The 16,978-nt window shown below is 39.5% G+C and overlaps 1 protein-coding gene across 4 annotated transcripts in view; it reads left to right on the top strand.

The window, feature by feature from the left end:
* DENND1A (DENN domain containing 1A) overlaps positions 1-16,978 on the top strand; it is a 528,338-nt gene that overhangs the window by 165,701 nt on the left and 345,659 nt on the right. For all 4 annotated transcript variants that reach the window (XM_012802455.2, XM_012802453.2, XM_023510504.1 and 1 more), the window contains exons 4-5: positions 2,117-2,166; positions 13,639-13,758. In XM_012802455.2, coding sequence (XP_012657909.1) covers positions 2,117-2,166; positions 13,639-13,758 — 170 coding nt within the window. The remainder of the gene's footprint in view (positions 1-2,116; positions 2,167-13,638; positions 13,759-16,978) is intronic.

Genomic DNA, 16,978 nt, shown 5'->3' with positions numbered 1-16,978 from the left:
GGTAAGTAGTTTCTATATTGTAGCGAGTAATAAGTTGGGCATATTAGATTCCTTTGACTCTGCTGTAGAGCACAATGCTTTCTCGTAGCCATGGGGGTCCTTTCTTTCAAAAATCTTTGAGGCCTTTTGCTGGCGCAACTCCAGCATAGAGTAGAGAAGTGCTTTCTGCACCTGTAACTTTTGAGGGGTAAAAGATAGCTGTCTTTGTAGTGTTATTGGCAATGAGTGAGCACTTGGTACTGAGTTTTAAAGAATGGCTGGTACATATCCTGAAGTTAAGGAATGCTTTGTGGTATTATTTGAAACTGGAACTAGAATGAAATTTGTAAGGGATTTTTTTGTGTGCGTGTAAATCATGAAGGTTTTATGTATGTTGATTATATTTATATGTCGTGTATATTTTGTAATTAAAACTGCAGACATTGAAATGAATGTTTTATATGTTCTCTTTTTCTGTATTTCTCTGATAATAACATTATGAGAAATCACCTTTGTTCTGATTCTTTATTACTTATTGCAATTTATTTAAACATGACTAGTTTAAAAACAGTATATATATGAACTTCTGAATGCTACATAATAAAATTTAAAATGTACAAACAATGCCTCTTAGACCAGGGTGAGATGTTCTTATCTACTTTTTCACTTTGTATTTTTCTATTCATTTATTATTTCACGACATGCCTTAACAGTACTGTGATATACATAGTACCAGTCCAAGATGATATTAAAAAATAGGATATGCTCAATTGAATTATGTAGGCGGAACATGATCTGGCAGAGCAAGTCAATGTGCTTTCTGCTTCATTGAGTGGGTTATTAGATTGATGTGGTTTATTTCTTGAATGATAGAACTGGTTTTAAAAATAAATGAAGCGAGAAGCATCAATTCAGTTAGCATTGATAATTCATTATTATTGGTTAGAAAAGTGCTACATTTGTAAACTGATCTCTAATTTATCACTTGGATTAGGATTTGCAATGGGGAGGTTTGTTTTAATTTGAACCAGCTTCTCAGCGACTGAAAAATGTGTTCTTCATTTTGTCTTGAAGTTGGGTTTTTAAATAGTTAAAAGGCAAATCAAATGCATGAAAGGAACACTTTTTTAAAATTTATAACACTGGTCTATGAACTTATGATAAGCACCAACTGTGGGCTCTCTAAGCCTGCAGTTAAATCAAGTCAAGCTTAAGATATTCTGTGAAGGAAATAATAATTAACAACTTATATATGTATATGCTGTATATGTGAAATTTGTCTTTTAGGAAAATTCAGACACCTCTGTATATTGTGTCACATCTGCTAGTATTTATTTGTTTCTTAATGTGAATAAGTCTTTGAGATGTCACTCTCCGTTTTGTACCCTACTCCTGAATAATGTGCTTGGTTTCATGTACCTGTATGTTTGTGTTTAAATTGGTAGTTTGCTTTAGATTTTGGTAAATTACAAGCAGGTAAGTATGTTCAATTTTGATAATGATATTTAACTAGAAATAGTGCATACTTAAAATTATTATAATTTGGTTCCAAAATAAATTTATGCCAGAAACAGCAACTTCTTTATAAAGTAAGTCCATGAAATTTTAAACTCTAAAACATGTAGTTGACAATGTTCAGGGACAATTATCTTCAAGTTGGCTTTCTATTCTGCTGTGATTTGGCCTATTGATGTTGGGAAGCGTTGTCTAATCCCGGCCCCCTCTGTTCCTAGGTAACAGGCAAAAACGGTGCCAGCAACAGCGGCCCTGCCAGGCCAAACCCATGTGGCTCGGTGTTATTCACTCTGATCCATATGGTCAGGCTGGAGATGGTCCCTGGAGGGGTGTTAACACTCAGCAACCCAACCGCCTCCCTCCCTTCAGAGCCTTCCTGCGAGGCTCCTGCTGCTTGCCCATGTGTGATTCTTGATTAATTTTTCATTTTTAATGAAGTTTGATCATGTTTATTATTTCTCATGATTGACTGCCTAGTACTCCTCCCATGTAATTGATAAAGCCCATATTTCTTCATCTGTCTCCTCTTTCTTTAGGGTAAAGTTGCTAGATGTGTGCTGTGGTTAATGTTAGATTTATTGGTCCCATTAGATGTATAAATTATCTCTCTTTCTCTCCACAGGAAGTTCTACAGACTTTGACCAAGTTTTGTTTCCCCTTCTATGTGGACAGGTAGTGTCAGATTTTCAAATTTTACTAGGAAAAAAAGTGTCAATAAACCTGCTATAGAAAATAAAAACCATACCATTCTTAACATGCTGTCTGTTTAACCATGATTTAAGACACCTATGTTGCAGGGAGAGTTGTAATATTCTCCTTTCCTGGGGATTTTATTGACACTATCAAAAAGTTTAAAGCTTAGAGCTTTGCACTGGTTAGTTGGTGAGATGTATTTTGTATGGGCATTAAATTTTTGATTTTGGTTATCAGACTTAAACCATGATTAAGAATGGTTGCTATTTAACACAATACTATTATTTAATTATGAATATATTTGGCTTAAACAAGTAACACTAAATGACTCCATGGCCTTATAAGTGTTGTGTAGACTTTGTTTTTCCTAGACTTCAACTTACAATTTAAAACAGCATAGGCCTATCTCGTTCAAAGGTATTCAGCTATAGAAGAGGAATGTTGCTAAATAGTGTTTTACATTTTGTTTAGGTGGCTAAAAATGGTATCTCTAGGGAAATCAGCATTTTCTATGTATTTCTAGACTAAAAAATACTAAAGCATCTAAACATTTTCTTAGTATTTACAATATGATAAACTATTACTTGAAGAGGTACAAATGTAGGAACTCTAAGATAATTAAAACAATCTGAGGTTTTGTTTTGTTTTATTTTTTAAATAAGCTGCTAGATAACGTTGACATGTTAGAGGAGTTTTTTTTTTCCTCGACTGTATAAAACTGTGATTTATTAACTATATTAATAAAATGATAGAACAATCACCTTTCTCTTATGCTTGAGAAACGCCTATTCTGTTTGTCATTATGGTTGAAGCGTGCATTTTTGCAATCATTTATTTGCCCTTTTCAGTTTTCTCTTAATGGAAATTTGAACTATGAAACTGTACCTACATTACATCTTAAAAATTCCACTTTTATTGACAGAAAGGCTGTAGAAAATACCAGTGTAAGCAATAAATGTTGTAATATGTTCCCCAAAGCTATAAAATGTGCTCATCTTCCAGAAGATTCTGTCATGTATTTTAGTGTAGCCAAACAAGGCAGGGCCTGAAAAGTTTTAGTGATTTTGAGTATATTTGGGTAGTATGCTGCTTGTATCTTTTCTACACTTTTTAATACCAGTATCCTGGTTGATTTGGCATAAACCTAAAAATGGTGTGAGATGAGAATTGGGAGCCAAAGGAGTTTAAAAGAGTACTAAAAAGGAACTCTGGAGTGTTGCCAGCTCCTTCTAATCACTGCTCTCCCTGGTTCTAACATGTTATTTTTTAAGCCAATCAACCATTGTAGTATTTCCAGATCTTTTTAAATCCTGGTACCCTCGATGTTTTAGTAGCAAGTTGATGCTCAAAACAGAATAGCCTTAATTCTAAAAGGGTCAGTCTTTGTAATAAGAGTCCTCTCGTCTCTTCTTTGGCCTATTCCTTCTAAAAATAGCAAGGAAATGGGGTTTTGTTTAGAGATATTTAATGCAGACTTCACATTTATATGTATGAATTAGTGATGCATGAAATCTCCTTCAGTTACTTATAAAATGTATCACAAATTATGGTCAGGGCATATTTATACTAAGTATTAAAGCTGAAATGCTTTTTAAAATGCAGTTAGATATTTAACGAAATAACATAAAAGAAAACATTTTTCCGTGACTTCTTACCAGAGTGGTGATCTTTTTTGGATAGGTGTTCCTTAATTGACTTTGAAAACTAAGAAATGCACAGAAATTAAATCTCTGCCTCTCCCCAACACACACACACACACTCTCTCTCTCTCTTTCCCTCTCTGTCTTTCTCTCATTTGTAAGACACAAGCACACACACAAGCACACACCCTCTACTTAGCTACCTATCCAGATGATTACATTCTGAAATGGAAGAAAAGCAAACTCCTTAAGTGATAATTCTAAAATCTTTTTTGTTAGCAATGTCTGATGCTCTTGTTTTCTTCCAAAATGCTTCTTTCCAAGTTACCTTCCCTAATCATGTTTTCCATTTTTTTATCCACTAAATGATTTGGGTACAGAAACGTTTATAGAAAAATTTTAATCCTTGCTATGTACAAAAGTTCTTTCTTACATTTTATTATATTACTCAACCTATGGTGATAACTTTTATTGATACATACAAAAAACACCCCTCTTTATTTTGGGGATTATATTTTTCTATTGCTACACCTCTAATCTCAACATACTTTTAATGGAGAAGAGATGATAATAATGAAGTTTATTTACAAAGGTTAATACAAAGGTTTTAATGTCTTTTTTTTTTTTATTAGTATGCAGTTAGCACTGTCAAATGGATATGCCCAGATTCTGAGGCCTACCAAGCTCCCTAGGTGTGTTTATGATGAGGTTTAACTTAGGAAATATGCCAGCCTGGGAAATGAGTAATGCCCCAGGTGACTGCATTCAAAAAAGAAAGCTTCCTAATCTTTTCAGTACCTGTGTTTTTGTACCCCAAGGAACACTAATACAACTTTCTGACATTTCTAGTCGGTATCAAGAGTGAGATTTTCACAGTCATCATCAAATCACCCGTTAACGTCAACATCTTGCTATCTCTGTGCTGTTTTAAGATTTTTCTTTCTGAAACTAGGACTTATGAAAAATAATAATGCTGGTAGATTTTCCGAAGAAAGTGCTTTCTCGTGAATTATCTCGTTTTCTCCTCCAATCAGAAGAAGCAAGAATAAGTGCCATTACCTTCATTTGTAAAAATGAAAGCTGCAGAGAAATTGGGATTTGCCCAAGATCCTCTTAGGCTACTAGCACAATCTAGATTTCCATCTCTCAAATGAAGACATTTTTCAGTAGACCATCTTGTGGGGAAGACCTGTCACCAAATACATAAAGAGGGAGGAAAAGAAGAAAATTAGTATTTGATTTCCTAGTCAAAGTGCTAGGCCCTGTCACGTTACTGCCTCATTTATTCTGCCCAGCAGCTCTAGGAACTGTTGGTGGTGGTATCTTTTTCACAAAAGGGCACAGGAAGGTTCAGGATGTGTATCACTATGTTGGTATGTGGAGGATGTGGAAATGTTCTCAGACTTGAAGCCCAGCCTTCCATGCATTTTCCAGTCCAGTCCAGAAAGTCTTATAAAGATATATTAAACAATATCCAAAGGATAGTAAGATAAGAGAACACTGAAATGGTCAGAGAGAATGTCTCGTGGGGGAGACTTGTGTTGAGTCTGCCAGGGTGACAGGAAGTGGGTAAGTGGAAGGGCGAGCCTCACACCCCATATGCACTGCAGAGCAAAGCAGAGGAGAAACCCCGAGTGAGCCTAGCGAGTGTTCTGCAGAGCAGATGGAGCCTGCTGGGGAGAGGGCGATGTGTACCAGGAATGCCTGGGCTCTGGCCACAGGAGGCCTTGAAAACGTGTAGGAATCAGACCACAGGATTTTAAAACTAAAATTCATCTGGTTCAAAGCTCCCATTTTACAGAAGGGAAACCAAGATCCGCAGAGGTGAAATGACTCACTTATGGTCACAATACAGAGCTGGGAAAGAGACAGATACTCTCATTCTCAGTCCACAGTTATTTCTACCCAATGCTGTGTGTGAAGCTCTCAGTGAAGGGGAGTTGCGAAGTGTCAGTGCTGAGTTCCCTCATCACTCTCAAAAGTTTTTGTTGTTATTGATGAAAGAAGTCTCTTAAAAAAAGACTTATACCATTCCATGTTGTGGTTGGTACTTGCTCACACTTGATAGCTGACAATCAGCTTCAGTTAGTCAAAGCGCTCCAGAGACACATCAGATGGCAGAAAAGTGATTCCTTTCCATGTTGGCACTTACTGTCTTTCAGAACCCAGAAAGTCAGCAGCCATTCCCTTGTCCTGTAAACTTTACTGGGACCCACAAATGACAGGAGCATGGAATGAAATGAAGTAATCTTCTCAGGGGCCGAGGCATCATCTGACGGTTTAGGATCTAACCACAGATGTGGATGTGGTTCAGATACTGCTTACCATTTTTTTATGTGTCTGATATGTGCCAGGCGTTGTGCTATGTTTTTTTCCTGTGCTACATGGTTACACATTAGCGAGTTTTCCTTTATCCTCATCCCACGTTAAGGGGAAACGGAGGTTCAGTTAGGCTTAACAACTTGCCCAAGGTCCCACAACTTGTAAGTAGTGGTGGAGCTTTTGGAGCCCTCATTTGTCTCACCCCCAATTCACCATGATTTTTCTATTATACCACATGGCCTGTCTTTACATTCCATCACACCATAAATAAAATAACTAAACAAACTTTATTTCAAAAGCAATGTATATTTACTATAGAGCAGAAAATTTAGAAAACTGAAGAAGAGGAAACTTAATGTACAGCAACATGAGTAGTGCATTCGTGTCTTAGCTCCCCAGACCTCTCCTCTGCGTTCACCCTGCTCACTTTCTAACCCTGAGTCCATTTGGACCACGTTAGTCCCTTGGTTTAGTGTGAACTATCAGGAATGTCCAACCTTTTTTTTCTCTGCTGCACATTGGAAGAATAAGAGATGTCTTGGGTGGTACAAACGCTAACAAAAGCTGATTAGGAAAAAAAAGATCTGTGTATACTTCTTGTGATATCTGACCGCATAGATAAGCAAAAAAAAAATCCTCACAAAATCAGTATGCAGCCTGTGGGCTGTAGGTTGGACACCCTTGCACAGGTCCAGCTATGCCCTGTGATTGTTTTCTATAGCATCATGATGAAGTGATTAGGCCTCAGTGGACAGAAAGTTGAGGATAGTAACCGGGAGATCTAGGTTTTAGGTTTGATTTTACCACTGGCTGATCTGTGCTGTCAGGCTCTTGAGCTTTTTGCTGAGGGCCTTCTTTATGGAGAAACTGTGGGACTTGGATTAGATCTCTGTTGTTCTTTTAGTTTTGATATGTTTTAACTCTGTAGTCATGATTACATGTTTATTTTCTCAGGCTCAGGTAGATGAGAGTGTAGACAGGGCTCTGTTTTTAGAATCATCTGGTGAGTTTATCTCACAGAGTGTGACCAACTGCTGGTCCTCAGTCATTTTTGGTCAGTGTCATTCTTGCCATTTGGATCTTTGAACAGGCAAAATGGGAAACTGGAGACTAAGGCCAGTGCAAGATCTGTTGAAGGAAGGAAGCTTTCAGGCTCATGGAACTAAAGGTTGGGAGATGTGGTGGTTGGATAAGTCTCAGTTTCTGTCCATACACACTGAAGGAAAGGAGAAGCAGCTCTTAGGGCACCTTGCAGTCAGCAGGTGATTGTTAGTAAGCTTTAATGAGAGAAGGGGACAAAATACGTCTGTTCTATCTCTTGAATTTTATAATTGCATAATACTAATAATAGCTATCATTTGTTTTTGTGTATCTACTATCTGCTAGATACCTTGTATACATTATAATCCTTAAAACTACTCACTATGATGATTTTACAGATGAAGTCAGAGAGGCATAATAACTTGTCTGTGCTCATACAGCTAGCGAGTAGCGTAACTGGGAGTCGAATCTAAAGCCTAGACCTTACTGTTTCATCTTCCCTCACCTATATCCTAAGTCTCTGCCCCTGTGTTGAATCATTCCTAATAGCTTAACAAATTCTGGTAATCTTTAATCTTGAAATTAATGCCCACCTTTGACTCCCCATTCCTACTCAATTGCTGTTGGATTCTCTCTTTTTTCAGACTTACATACATACTTCCATTTATTCATCAGCCCTCTTGAGTTTGTCTTCGCTTCTGTCATTAAACTAGAGCTGTTTTTAATCAAGGTCATTTAAAACGTCCATATTGTTCAATAGCCATTTTTTTTTCCTTCTCATCTTGATGCGTCAGTACAGTTGACCGTTCCCTTCTGTTTATTCTGCCTGGTTGTTTTCTTTCTTTCTTTTTTCCCTTTGGTCTTTTCTCTAACCATCCTCTAAATTGGTATTTCTATAAATTAGTCCTGGATCCTCTTTGTTTCTCTGAACTCCCTCCCTGAATGATCTCAGTCTTTACCATGGTGTTAAATACCATCTGTGTGTAGATGACTTCCAAATTTATAGCTTCAGTCCAAACGTCTCCTCTGCGTTCCTAACAAGTATGTTCAGCTCTGCACTTGACATTTCTATTTAGATGTTTTACAAGCTTCTCAGACTTACATATCCCAAATGGAACTCTTGGATCTCCCCTCGAAGTTGTTCGTCTTTCTTGTCATCAAATGGTCATATTCTCAGTCTGTGTGTAAGCCTGTTATTCATACCTGCTACCTGTCACCTGAACGATCCACCCCTCTCCATGTCTAATCTCCTTGTAAGAGTTGAGCCACCATCCAATCTCACCTGGGCTACTGCAACAGCCTCCTGATTATTTCCTCTGCTCTGATTCCTGCCTTCTTCAAAACCATTCTTCATTTGTCAGATCAAATTTTTAAAACTATAAATCAGACAGTTTTTCTCTTGATTATAACTATCGTTGCCTTTATAAAAAATAAAAATAGGCTTGGCGCCTGTGGCTCAAGTGGCTAAGGTGCCAGCCACATACACCTAAGGTGGCGGGTTCGAATCCAGCCCAGGCCCACCAAACAACAATGACAGCTGCAACAAAAAAATAGCCAGGCGTTGTGGTGGGTGCCTGTGGTCCCAGCTACTTGGGAGGCGGAGGCGGGAGACTCCCTTGAGCCCAGGGGTTGGAGGTTGCTATGAGCTGTGATGCCACGACACTCCACCCAGGAGGATAGCTTGAGGCTCTGTCTCAAAAATAATAATAATAATAATAATAATAATAAAAGACAAAAAACAAACCCCCAATCCCCCTGATTCTTTACCATGACCTATGGGGCTTCATGTGATGCCACTTTCCCTTTATCTGCTGTGTCCTTGTAGTTCCTTGATCATGCCTACCTCTTTTGGGTCCCCGGAATTTTTGCACAGCTCTGTTCTCTGCCTGAAGCACCCAGTCCTCTGTTCTCAACTGGCTGCTCCCTCATCCTTTAAGTCAATATCGTTGCCATCCTTATGAAGCTTCTTCTGACCACATCATCTGAGTGTGGCCATTCCTTTTCCTCAATTTCCTTCTTTGTTCAACACTTTTACAAGCTTCATGTTTTGTGATACACTTGTCTGTTATTTCTCTTCAACTAGACAGTAAGCTCTGTAAGGGCAAGGCCCCTGTCTATATTGTTCAATATTATATATCTAGCACTTGTTGTAGTGTGCAGCGCAATTGTGGCTCAATTTGTAAAATAGATAAGTAAACTTAAAGCGAGGCTCGCGTGTAAAATCTCATTTCTCCCTGGAAGACTGGAATCAAACTATCCATCCACATGCTTCATACCAGTCATACGCTGGCCTGTAAACAACTTCACGATTAAGCAGGATGCTGCTGAAGAAGCTTTGCTTGGCTGGCAGGCATTTGAAAGGCAGCATGGAGGTTAAAATCTGTGGTTCGCAGAGTTACTGCTTTTCTCCCTGGTTTTCCATATTAACCTGGGCATGGTATAAGACTGGTCTTGGCCTTGGTCTCCTGGCTTTATTTCTGGATATACTCAATTTGGTTTCTGTAGCTTAGTGGAAAGTATAGTTTGTTTGCTAAGACAATTATGAATTTCTCACGTACCTTAGTTCCTCAAAGTGAATGCTGCTCAGGGAGGGGTTTCATCTGTTCCAGTCTGGAGCAAAATGGAAAGGACTTTGAGCCAGAAGTTGGCTTTGATTTTTGTCCTAGTGCTGATTACTTTGGAAGACAACACTAAACCCAAGCCTCAGTTTTCCTGTTGTAAAACTAGAGAGGCAAGACAGCTTCTCAGGTTTCTTCTGGTGTTCATCATGGCAAAATCTCTGATTCTTGAGGAAATTATGGATGCTAATACTTGAGGTAAACAAAAAACTGCAGCGTTGAAGGAAGTAGATCCTTTCCCTAAAGGTATTTTTAAGGAGAAATAGTGAACACTTCCCTCAACTACTTTAGCAGGTAAAAAAAGAGAATGATAAATTCCTTGGAAATTCAGAACTAGCTCCTGCCAGGCTTTTTATCTTATTGAAAATTGTCCAAAGAAAAAATATTTTAGCGTTTACTGGCTTGGGGCTTTGATGACTTGTATTTCACTTTTCCAAGAATTAAAAAGGTGAATTAATTGCTGCGGCACCCCCAAAAGAACCTTTGCCACATTAATGCAAACATGAGTCACTTGGTTATGTAAAGGACTACACTTTACTTAAAAAATGCAAAGGACAAGAGAGAAAGAGGGTGGACCAACTTCTTTCATTCTGAGTCAGTTAAGAATATTCTAAGCCAGGCATCCTCAAACTACGGCCTGCAGACCACATGCTGCCCACCGAGGACATTTGTATGGCCTGCTGGGTATTTTTGCTGCTGCTGCTTGTCCTGCTTAGCAGCCGACTTGTCCCCGGGCCCGCAGTCTGGCCTGCCAACGGTCTGAGGGACGGTGAACTGGCCCCCTGTTTAAAAAGTTTGAGGACCCCAGTTCTAAGCAAATGCATGATTTTAATGTGAATTTTAATTTTCACAGTTGCTAACAGCTTGCATCCTTTTATTAATTGTTTTTTCTGTGGACTGGCCTTTATGCTAAGTACTGTAGACCACCCAAAGGATAGTAACTAACTGGTCGACATAAGGAAGTAGGACTACTGTACTGATATATAAGTTGACCACCCAAAAGATTGTAACTAATTGGTCAACATATGGAGGTGGTCAAAATAAGGAACTAGGCCTACTGTACTAATATGTACATGTGGTGCATGTCCAGTCTATGGAAATTAGATCACCTTAAGGAGGTGCTCAATTCAGGGAGGTGATCAACTATGGAGGTTCTGCTGCACTTATCCCACTTATTCTCAAAACATCTTGTGGATGGAGTGGTAGTTTTTCATTGTTATTCCAGATGAAGAAACTAAAGTACTTATAGTTTTTAATTTGCTAAATTAAGGTCCATTTAACAAGCAATTGAGTTGGGATTTGACCAAGTAAATGAGTAGTGATTCATTCTTTGAGCCCACAGTGTAGCTAAACACATTTTTAGTATTTTTAATGGAAGTGAAAAAAATAGTAGGAAATTGATGACACTCAATTCACTAGTCCAGTTGTATTCATTCTGTGTCCTTTTCCTAGAGATCCTGGGTATTTTCTTTTTATCCTGTCCTATCAATACCTTTCCTTTCTATGTTGCTGCTTAGAGAGTATTCATTTTAAGCATTCTAAGTGAAACCAAGTCTTGGGTTAAAATAATGAACAGTCATATTTTGTACAATCACATAGTACTATTTCACCAAAGTATGACCTTATTTGTAACTTAGCATCATCCAGACCTGTTGCTTTAAATAATTTAATAAAACAGGGTTTCCCTTCCCCCACTGAGGCCCCACTTTCCTCCCCAATCACTTTAATTATGTGAGCTAGAATCTTGTTTCTCACACATCTTCAGTTCTCAACCTTGTTAAAATTAATCATATAATCCCCCTTTAAAACATAGTATTAAATCACCATAGTAACACAGTATCCGAGCTTTATAGATAAAACATAACAGCCATAAGAAGGTAGCGTTTGGTGTCCCCTTGACAGCTCTATAACTTTTATAGAAATGTGTTCCTTCCCCTGCCTGGATAAGGTGGAGGGATAGCATTACTTACACCTGCTTTATTACCACGTAGCTTTTAAATTGCCACCTTGTTTTTGTTCACCTCCCTAGTTAAATAAGAAGAGTGGAACACTTTCTTTTCTTTCTGAATTGTTTTCTTGTACTCTTTCACCATTCTCCAAGGGATAGAGTTGTGTGCTTAAATAGGACCAGGCAGGGTCCATTGACCTTTATAGTGGGATACCTTGAAAATCCTTTTAATTTTCTTTGTGGCTTATATAATGGAGTTTTAGAAAGAAAGTTTACCCTATGTTTGAAAACTTAATCCATAACCTCGATAAGAATTCTACCTTTAGAAAAGGCTTGGTAGGCTCAGCGCCTATAGCTCAACGGGCTAAGGCGCCAGCCACGTACACCTAAGGTGGCGGGTTCGAATCCCCAGCCCGGACCCGCCAAAACAACAATGACGGCTGCAACCAAAAAATAGCCGGGCATTGTGGCGGGTGCCTGTGGTCCCAGCTACTTGGGAGGCGGAGGCAGGAGACTCGCTTGAGCCCAGGAGTTGGAGGTTGCTGTGAGCTGTAATGCCATGGCACTCTACCCAGGGGGACAGCTTGAGGCTCTGTCTCAAAAAAAAAAAAAAAAAAAGAAAAAAGAAAAGGCTTGGTAGACTGTGATTTTTCATGACAATTTATAAAGTAATTGATGGTAATAGCATAGATACATGGGTCTTTTACCAATTCGAGTATATTGACTTGAGTATACTTTGTAAAAGACAATGAATCCTTTTGGCAATGTCAAAGTCTAAAATATTTTGTTAATATAAATTTACTTAATAGAATTTGGAAAGGTTAAATTTTTTTAAAAAGAATGGAATCCAAGCTAAGTGGTAAACTGATTTTAGAAAGTGGATTTTGAAATATTTTGTCACATTTTAAAAAGTTTCTAGATTAGTATGATTAGTACTATGCTTTTTACTTTTACATTAATATTTTAAAATTATGTCACATTTATGTGTGGTTTGTTTTTGTATCGATGCAGGAATTTTGAGCTTTTTAAAAATCATCTTTTTTAAAAAACATGATCTCCAAGTCTTAGAAAGCACCTTGCAAAGCTAGACATTTTGGTATTTCTGTCCTCTAAAATATGAAATATGTTCCTCATAAATTCAGAAGTGCGAAAGATACAGAAATTAGGAAAACAACACTTCACTTTGTCCTCTTGCTTCCCAATTTCAATTTCAGCTCCTTCCCTTAGTAGCTCTGGGAACTTGAGTCAGTTACCACCTCTACTGGGTTTGAGTTTCCTTTTGGGTAGGCTGGGAACATCATGTAAATTCCACGGTGGTTGTGAGAAGGGAGTGAGATGGTATATACCAAATGTCTAACTTTGGACTGGAATGTAGTAGTCACCTCAATTCTGCTGCTGGAATTGTTGCTTTCTGAGCTAGAGGAGACACCATGTAAGCATCAGTAGCAGCTTGCTGGTAGTGTGGCCTTTGGAGTCAGAGCTAGGTTTAAGATCCAGCTTTTTGACACTTACCAGCTGGGACCTTAGGCAGTGCCCTCTAGACTATTTCTTCATCTATAAAGTGAGGTTAATAAAATGCACCTTTTGGGATTGATGGGCTGATTAACAGAGCTACCTCAGGGCCTGAGCTCAATTAGGAGAAGGTATGATACTCTGATTGTGACTGCTGAGGTGGTCACTACGATGGGCTGCAGGCTGTATTTTTTTTTTTTTTTAATCAACTCTACGTCTGTTTCCGTGAAGTGTGTAAATTTTAAGTTCATTTATAAAGACTTCCACTGAGAGAGGAAATGTTACAGGTTCAATGACTTGTTGTGATTAGATACTTTATCAAGGAACTTACTGCACATTCATTTTCCTCTTTGTTCTGTCTTTGCCGCAGCCTCACAGTTAGCCAAGTTGGCCAGAACTTTACATTCGTGCTCACTGACATTGACAGCAAACAGAGATTCGGGTTCTGCCGCTTATCTTCAGGAGCGAAGAGCTGCTTCTGTATCTTAAGGTAAGGGAGAGTGGCTTGGGCTGTTGGCTCGTCCTGTGAAACAGTGTCAGCTTTTGCGTTGTTCTGTAATTAAATTTTCCAGCTGTCCTCTTTATTTTCCTATCTCTTTCCCATAAGTCACTGCACTTGGGGAGAAGGACTTCTCTGTGTTGTCCTTGCACTTTATGCTCTGCAGATAATTATATTTATTTATTTGTATCACGTCCCTTGGGCGGGAAAGGGACCCCTTGCTTTTGAGCAGTATGGGGAAGCTGGAGAGTCATTCAGTCCCTCCTGCTGTTATCTGGAGCTGTCAGGAATTAGCCTGTTAGTCTTTCTCTTGGACATTTTGTGTATGTAAGATTATTAATAAAGTATGTGTCTGTAGCTCAGGACGTCTTGCAGACATGGATGATGTCCTCCTTAAAGTAACACCCTTTCCCCCTTTGGGTCAGTGAAGGAATAACTGTTTCTCAACATGGCTACTACCTCTGTAGAGGTTTGAAACAAGTACAGAATCCTGTAAGAAGGCTTCTTCAGGTCTCCTAAAATCCCCTTTATACATACACCAGAGCCCCACTTGGCTTAATGCTCTGTTTCCTCCTGCCGGAGGGGTAAGGAGGTTCTGGGATGGGAGGATGTTTGGAAATCCGATTGTGGAGCCCTGGCTTTGTGGGCTCCTGCTGGGCGCCTCCTGAGGGGGAAGTAAAGGCATCCCACAGCTCTCCTCTCCATCTGCCTTGGTTAAGTAGGTGTCAGAGGGGCCTGCCTCTTGTCTCTCTCTGCTCATGTGGAGCAGAGGGGCAGGGCAGGAGGGAGGTGCCCATGACAAAACCCGGGCCCCCAGTCTAGGGCTTGGGCCTGGGGATAAAAGGCCAGACCCTCTATGGATTCCAGAAAGGGTAGCTCTCTGCTGTACCCCTCTCTGCACTTTCTTCTTCTTCTCCCCAAGAGAAGACCCCCATTCTCCTGCCCCCCACCCCTCACACTGTAGGGGAGGAAGGGCTGACTTTTAAGTTTCTTTGCTCACTGACTCAGCCTGGACTTAACACACGTTTGCATTTTTCTCTGGAAATCTTATTATTATTTTTAGTCATTGAAGTCAACTCTCCCTTGCACCAAGCATAGCATTTGTAATCTGGGCACCAGAGGATAACTGCTGGTGAGACTGTAGGAGGGGGCACAACCTGGCTGCTCTGGAAGATTATGGGTGTGCAGCTGTTCCCAAGCTCAAGCTTGCCCTAGGATTACTTGCCCAGAGGAGTAGACTTTGATATAAACAATTACTTACTTTTTGATTGAACAGTGTGCCTTTTTTTTTTTTCCCTTTTCTTTTTCCTTGTTACATTTCAGCCCTGGCCAGGACACTGCATACTATATAGCTGACCCTTGAACAACATGGAGGCTACACTGCCTTTTCCCACTTGAAAATCCATATATAACTTCTGACTCTGCCAAGACATACCTTCTAATAAATGGCCTCCTATTGACCTTTTGCCTTCCTGAGAACATATACAGTTGATTAACACATAACTTGTATGTTATGTGTATAATATATCATATTCTTAAAGTAAAGTAAGCTAGAGAAAAGGAAATGTTATTAAGAAAATCTTAAGAGTCAGGGTGTGGTGGCTCACATCTGTAATCCCAACAGTCTGGGAGATAGAGGCGGGTGGATTGCTTGAGCTCAGGAGTTTGAGACCAGCTTGAATAAGAGTGAGACTCTATCTCTACTAAAAATAGAAAAAACAAACAAACAGAAAAACTAACCAGGCATCATGGTGGGCAATTGTAGTCCCAGGCACTCAGGAGGCTGAGGCAAGAGGATCGCTTGACCCCAAGTGTTTGAGGTTGCTGTGAGCTGTGACACCGAGGCACTCTACACAGGGCGACAGAGTGAGAGTCTGTTTCAAATCATAAGAAAACGTGTTTATATTCACATTTGAAGTAAATCATCATAAAGATCTTCACTATGACCTCTTCACATTGACTAGGCTGAGGAGGAAGACGAGGAGGAGTTGGTTTTGCCATCCCGGGGTGACAGAGGTAGAGGAGGGGGAAAGGGAGACAGGAGAGGCAGGCACACAGTTGTACCTTTTATTATTATTATTTTTTTTTTTTTATTTTGAGACAGAGTCTCACTATGTCACTCTCAGTAGAGAGCTATGGCATCACAGCTCACAGCAACCTCAAACTCTTGGGCTCCAGAAATTCTCTTGCCTCAGCCTCCCCAGTAGCTGGGACTACAGGCTATTTTTTTGTTGCAGTTGTTATTGTTTTTTAGCAGGATTCAAACCGCCTGCTATGTGTATGTGGCTGGTGTATGTGGCTGCTATGTGTATGTGGCTGGTGCTGTAACCACTGAGCTAAGGGAGCTGAGCTAGTTGTGCTTTTTATTGAAAAAAATTCCCTTTATATGTGGACCCCTTCAGTTCAAACCTGTGTGTATTCATTTGGAGATGGTGGGGCTTGAACAGAGTTCTTGAAATTTTGCAAAAACTTTTTCCCCTATGTTTGGGTTTTGATGTTTCTTTCCAATGTGGGTGGGGAGTATATGTGTGTGTGAACTCTAAACTGTCACTGTCACACTCACTGAGCAAATTTCTGAAAGTAGAAAACTTTATTTAAAAACTCACATTTACAACTGTTTTCATCTCATTCTGGTGTGCGACTTTACGTGCCTACATAGATAGGATCATGGATTTTGGATTGTGAGAAGCCAATTGAATAGCCTTCATGCTGTCATCATTTAGAATGAAAAATAGCAGCAATTGTGTTTATTCTATCTGTTTGTCTAGCTTGGAACTATGGAGAAAAATTCAGTGGGTTAATTCATTTGTTTGTCAGCCCTTAATTGAATGCTACTATTAGCTAGTCCCTGCCCTTCAAGGGGACCCACACTAGCCAGGGAGATGGATGATCACACTACAGTGTGCTATCTATAATGCATAGAGTGATCCCAGGGCCTGGTGTCTTCTTACTATTGATTTTCCAGTGCCGGAGGATAGTGAATGTGGTTAAAAATAAAGAGTCCTGTATGACTTCTGGAATGTGTATTTTATGGGAATTTGACATGGTAGGGGGAGCGCTCTTTATCTTATTCGGCTTGTGCATGTATAAGGGCGCCCGCAGTGGCCCTTCCCCTGTGTTCTGTTCAGGAACATTGCTAGGTTGGGACCAGCATATAAATGGAAGTATCCACCATTAAACCTGGAGGACTGGTTGGCAGCATGTCGGATGG

This window comes from Otolemur garnettii, unplaced genomic scaffold, assembly GCF_000181295.1.
Source record: "Otolemur garnettii isolate 467f Iridium unplaced genomic scaffold, OtoGar3 scaffold00014, whole genome shotgun sequence".
Lineage (NCBI taxonomy): Eukaryota > Metazoa > Chordata > Mammalia > Primates > Galagidae > Otolemur > Otolemur garnettii.
Note: the sequence above shows the minus strand (reverse complement) of the source record. Positions and strands in the feature narration are given on the sequence as shown.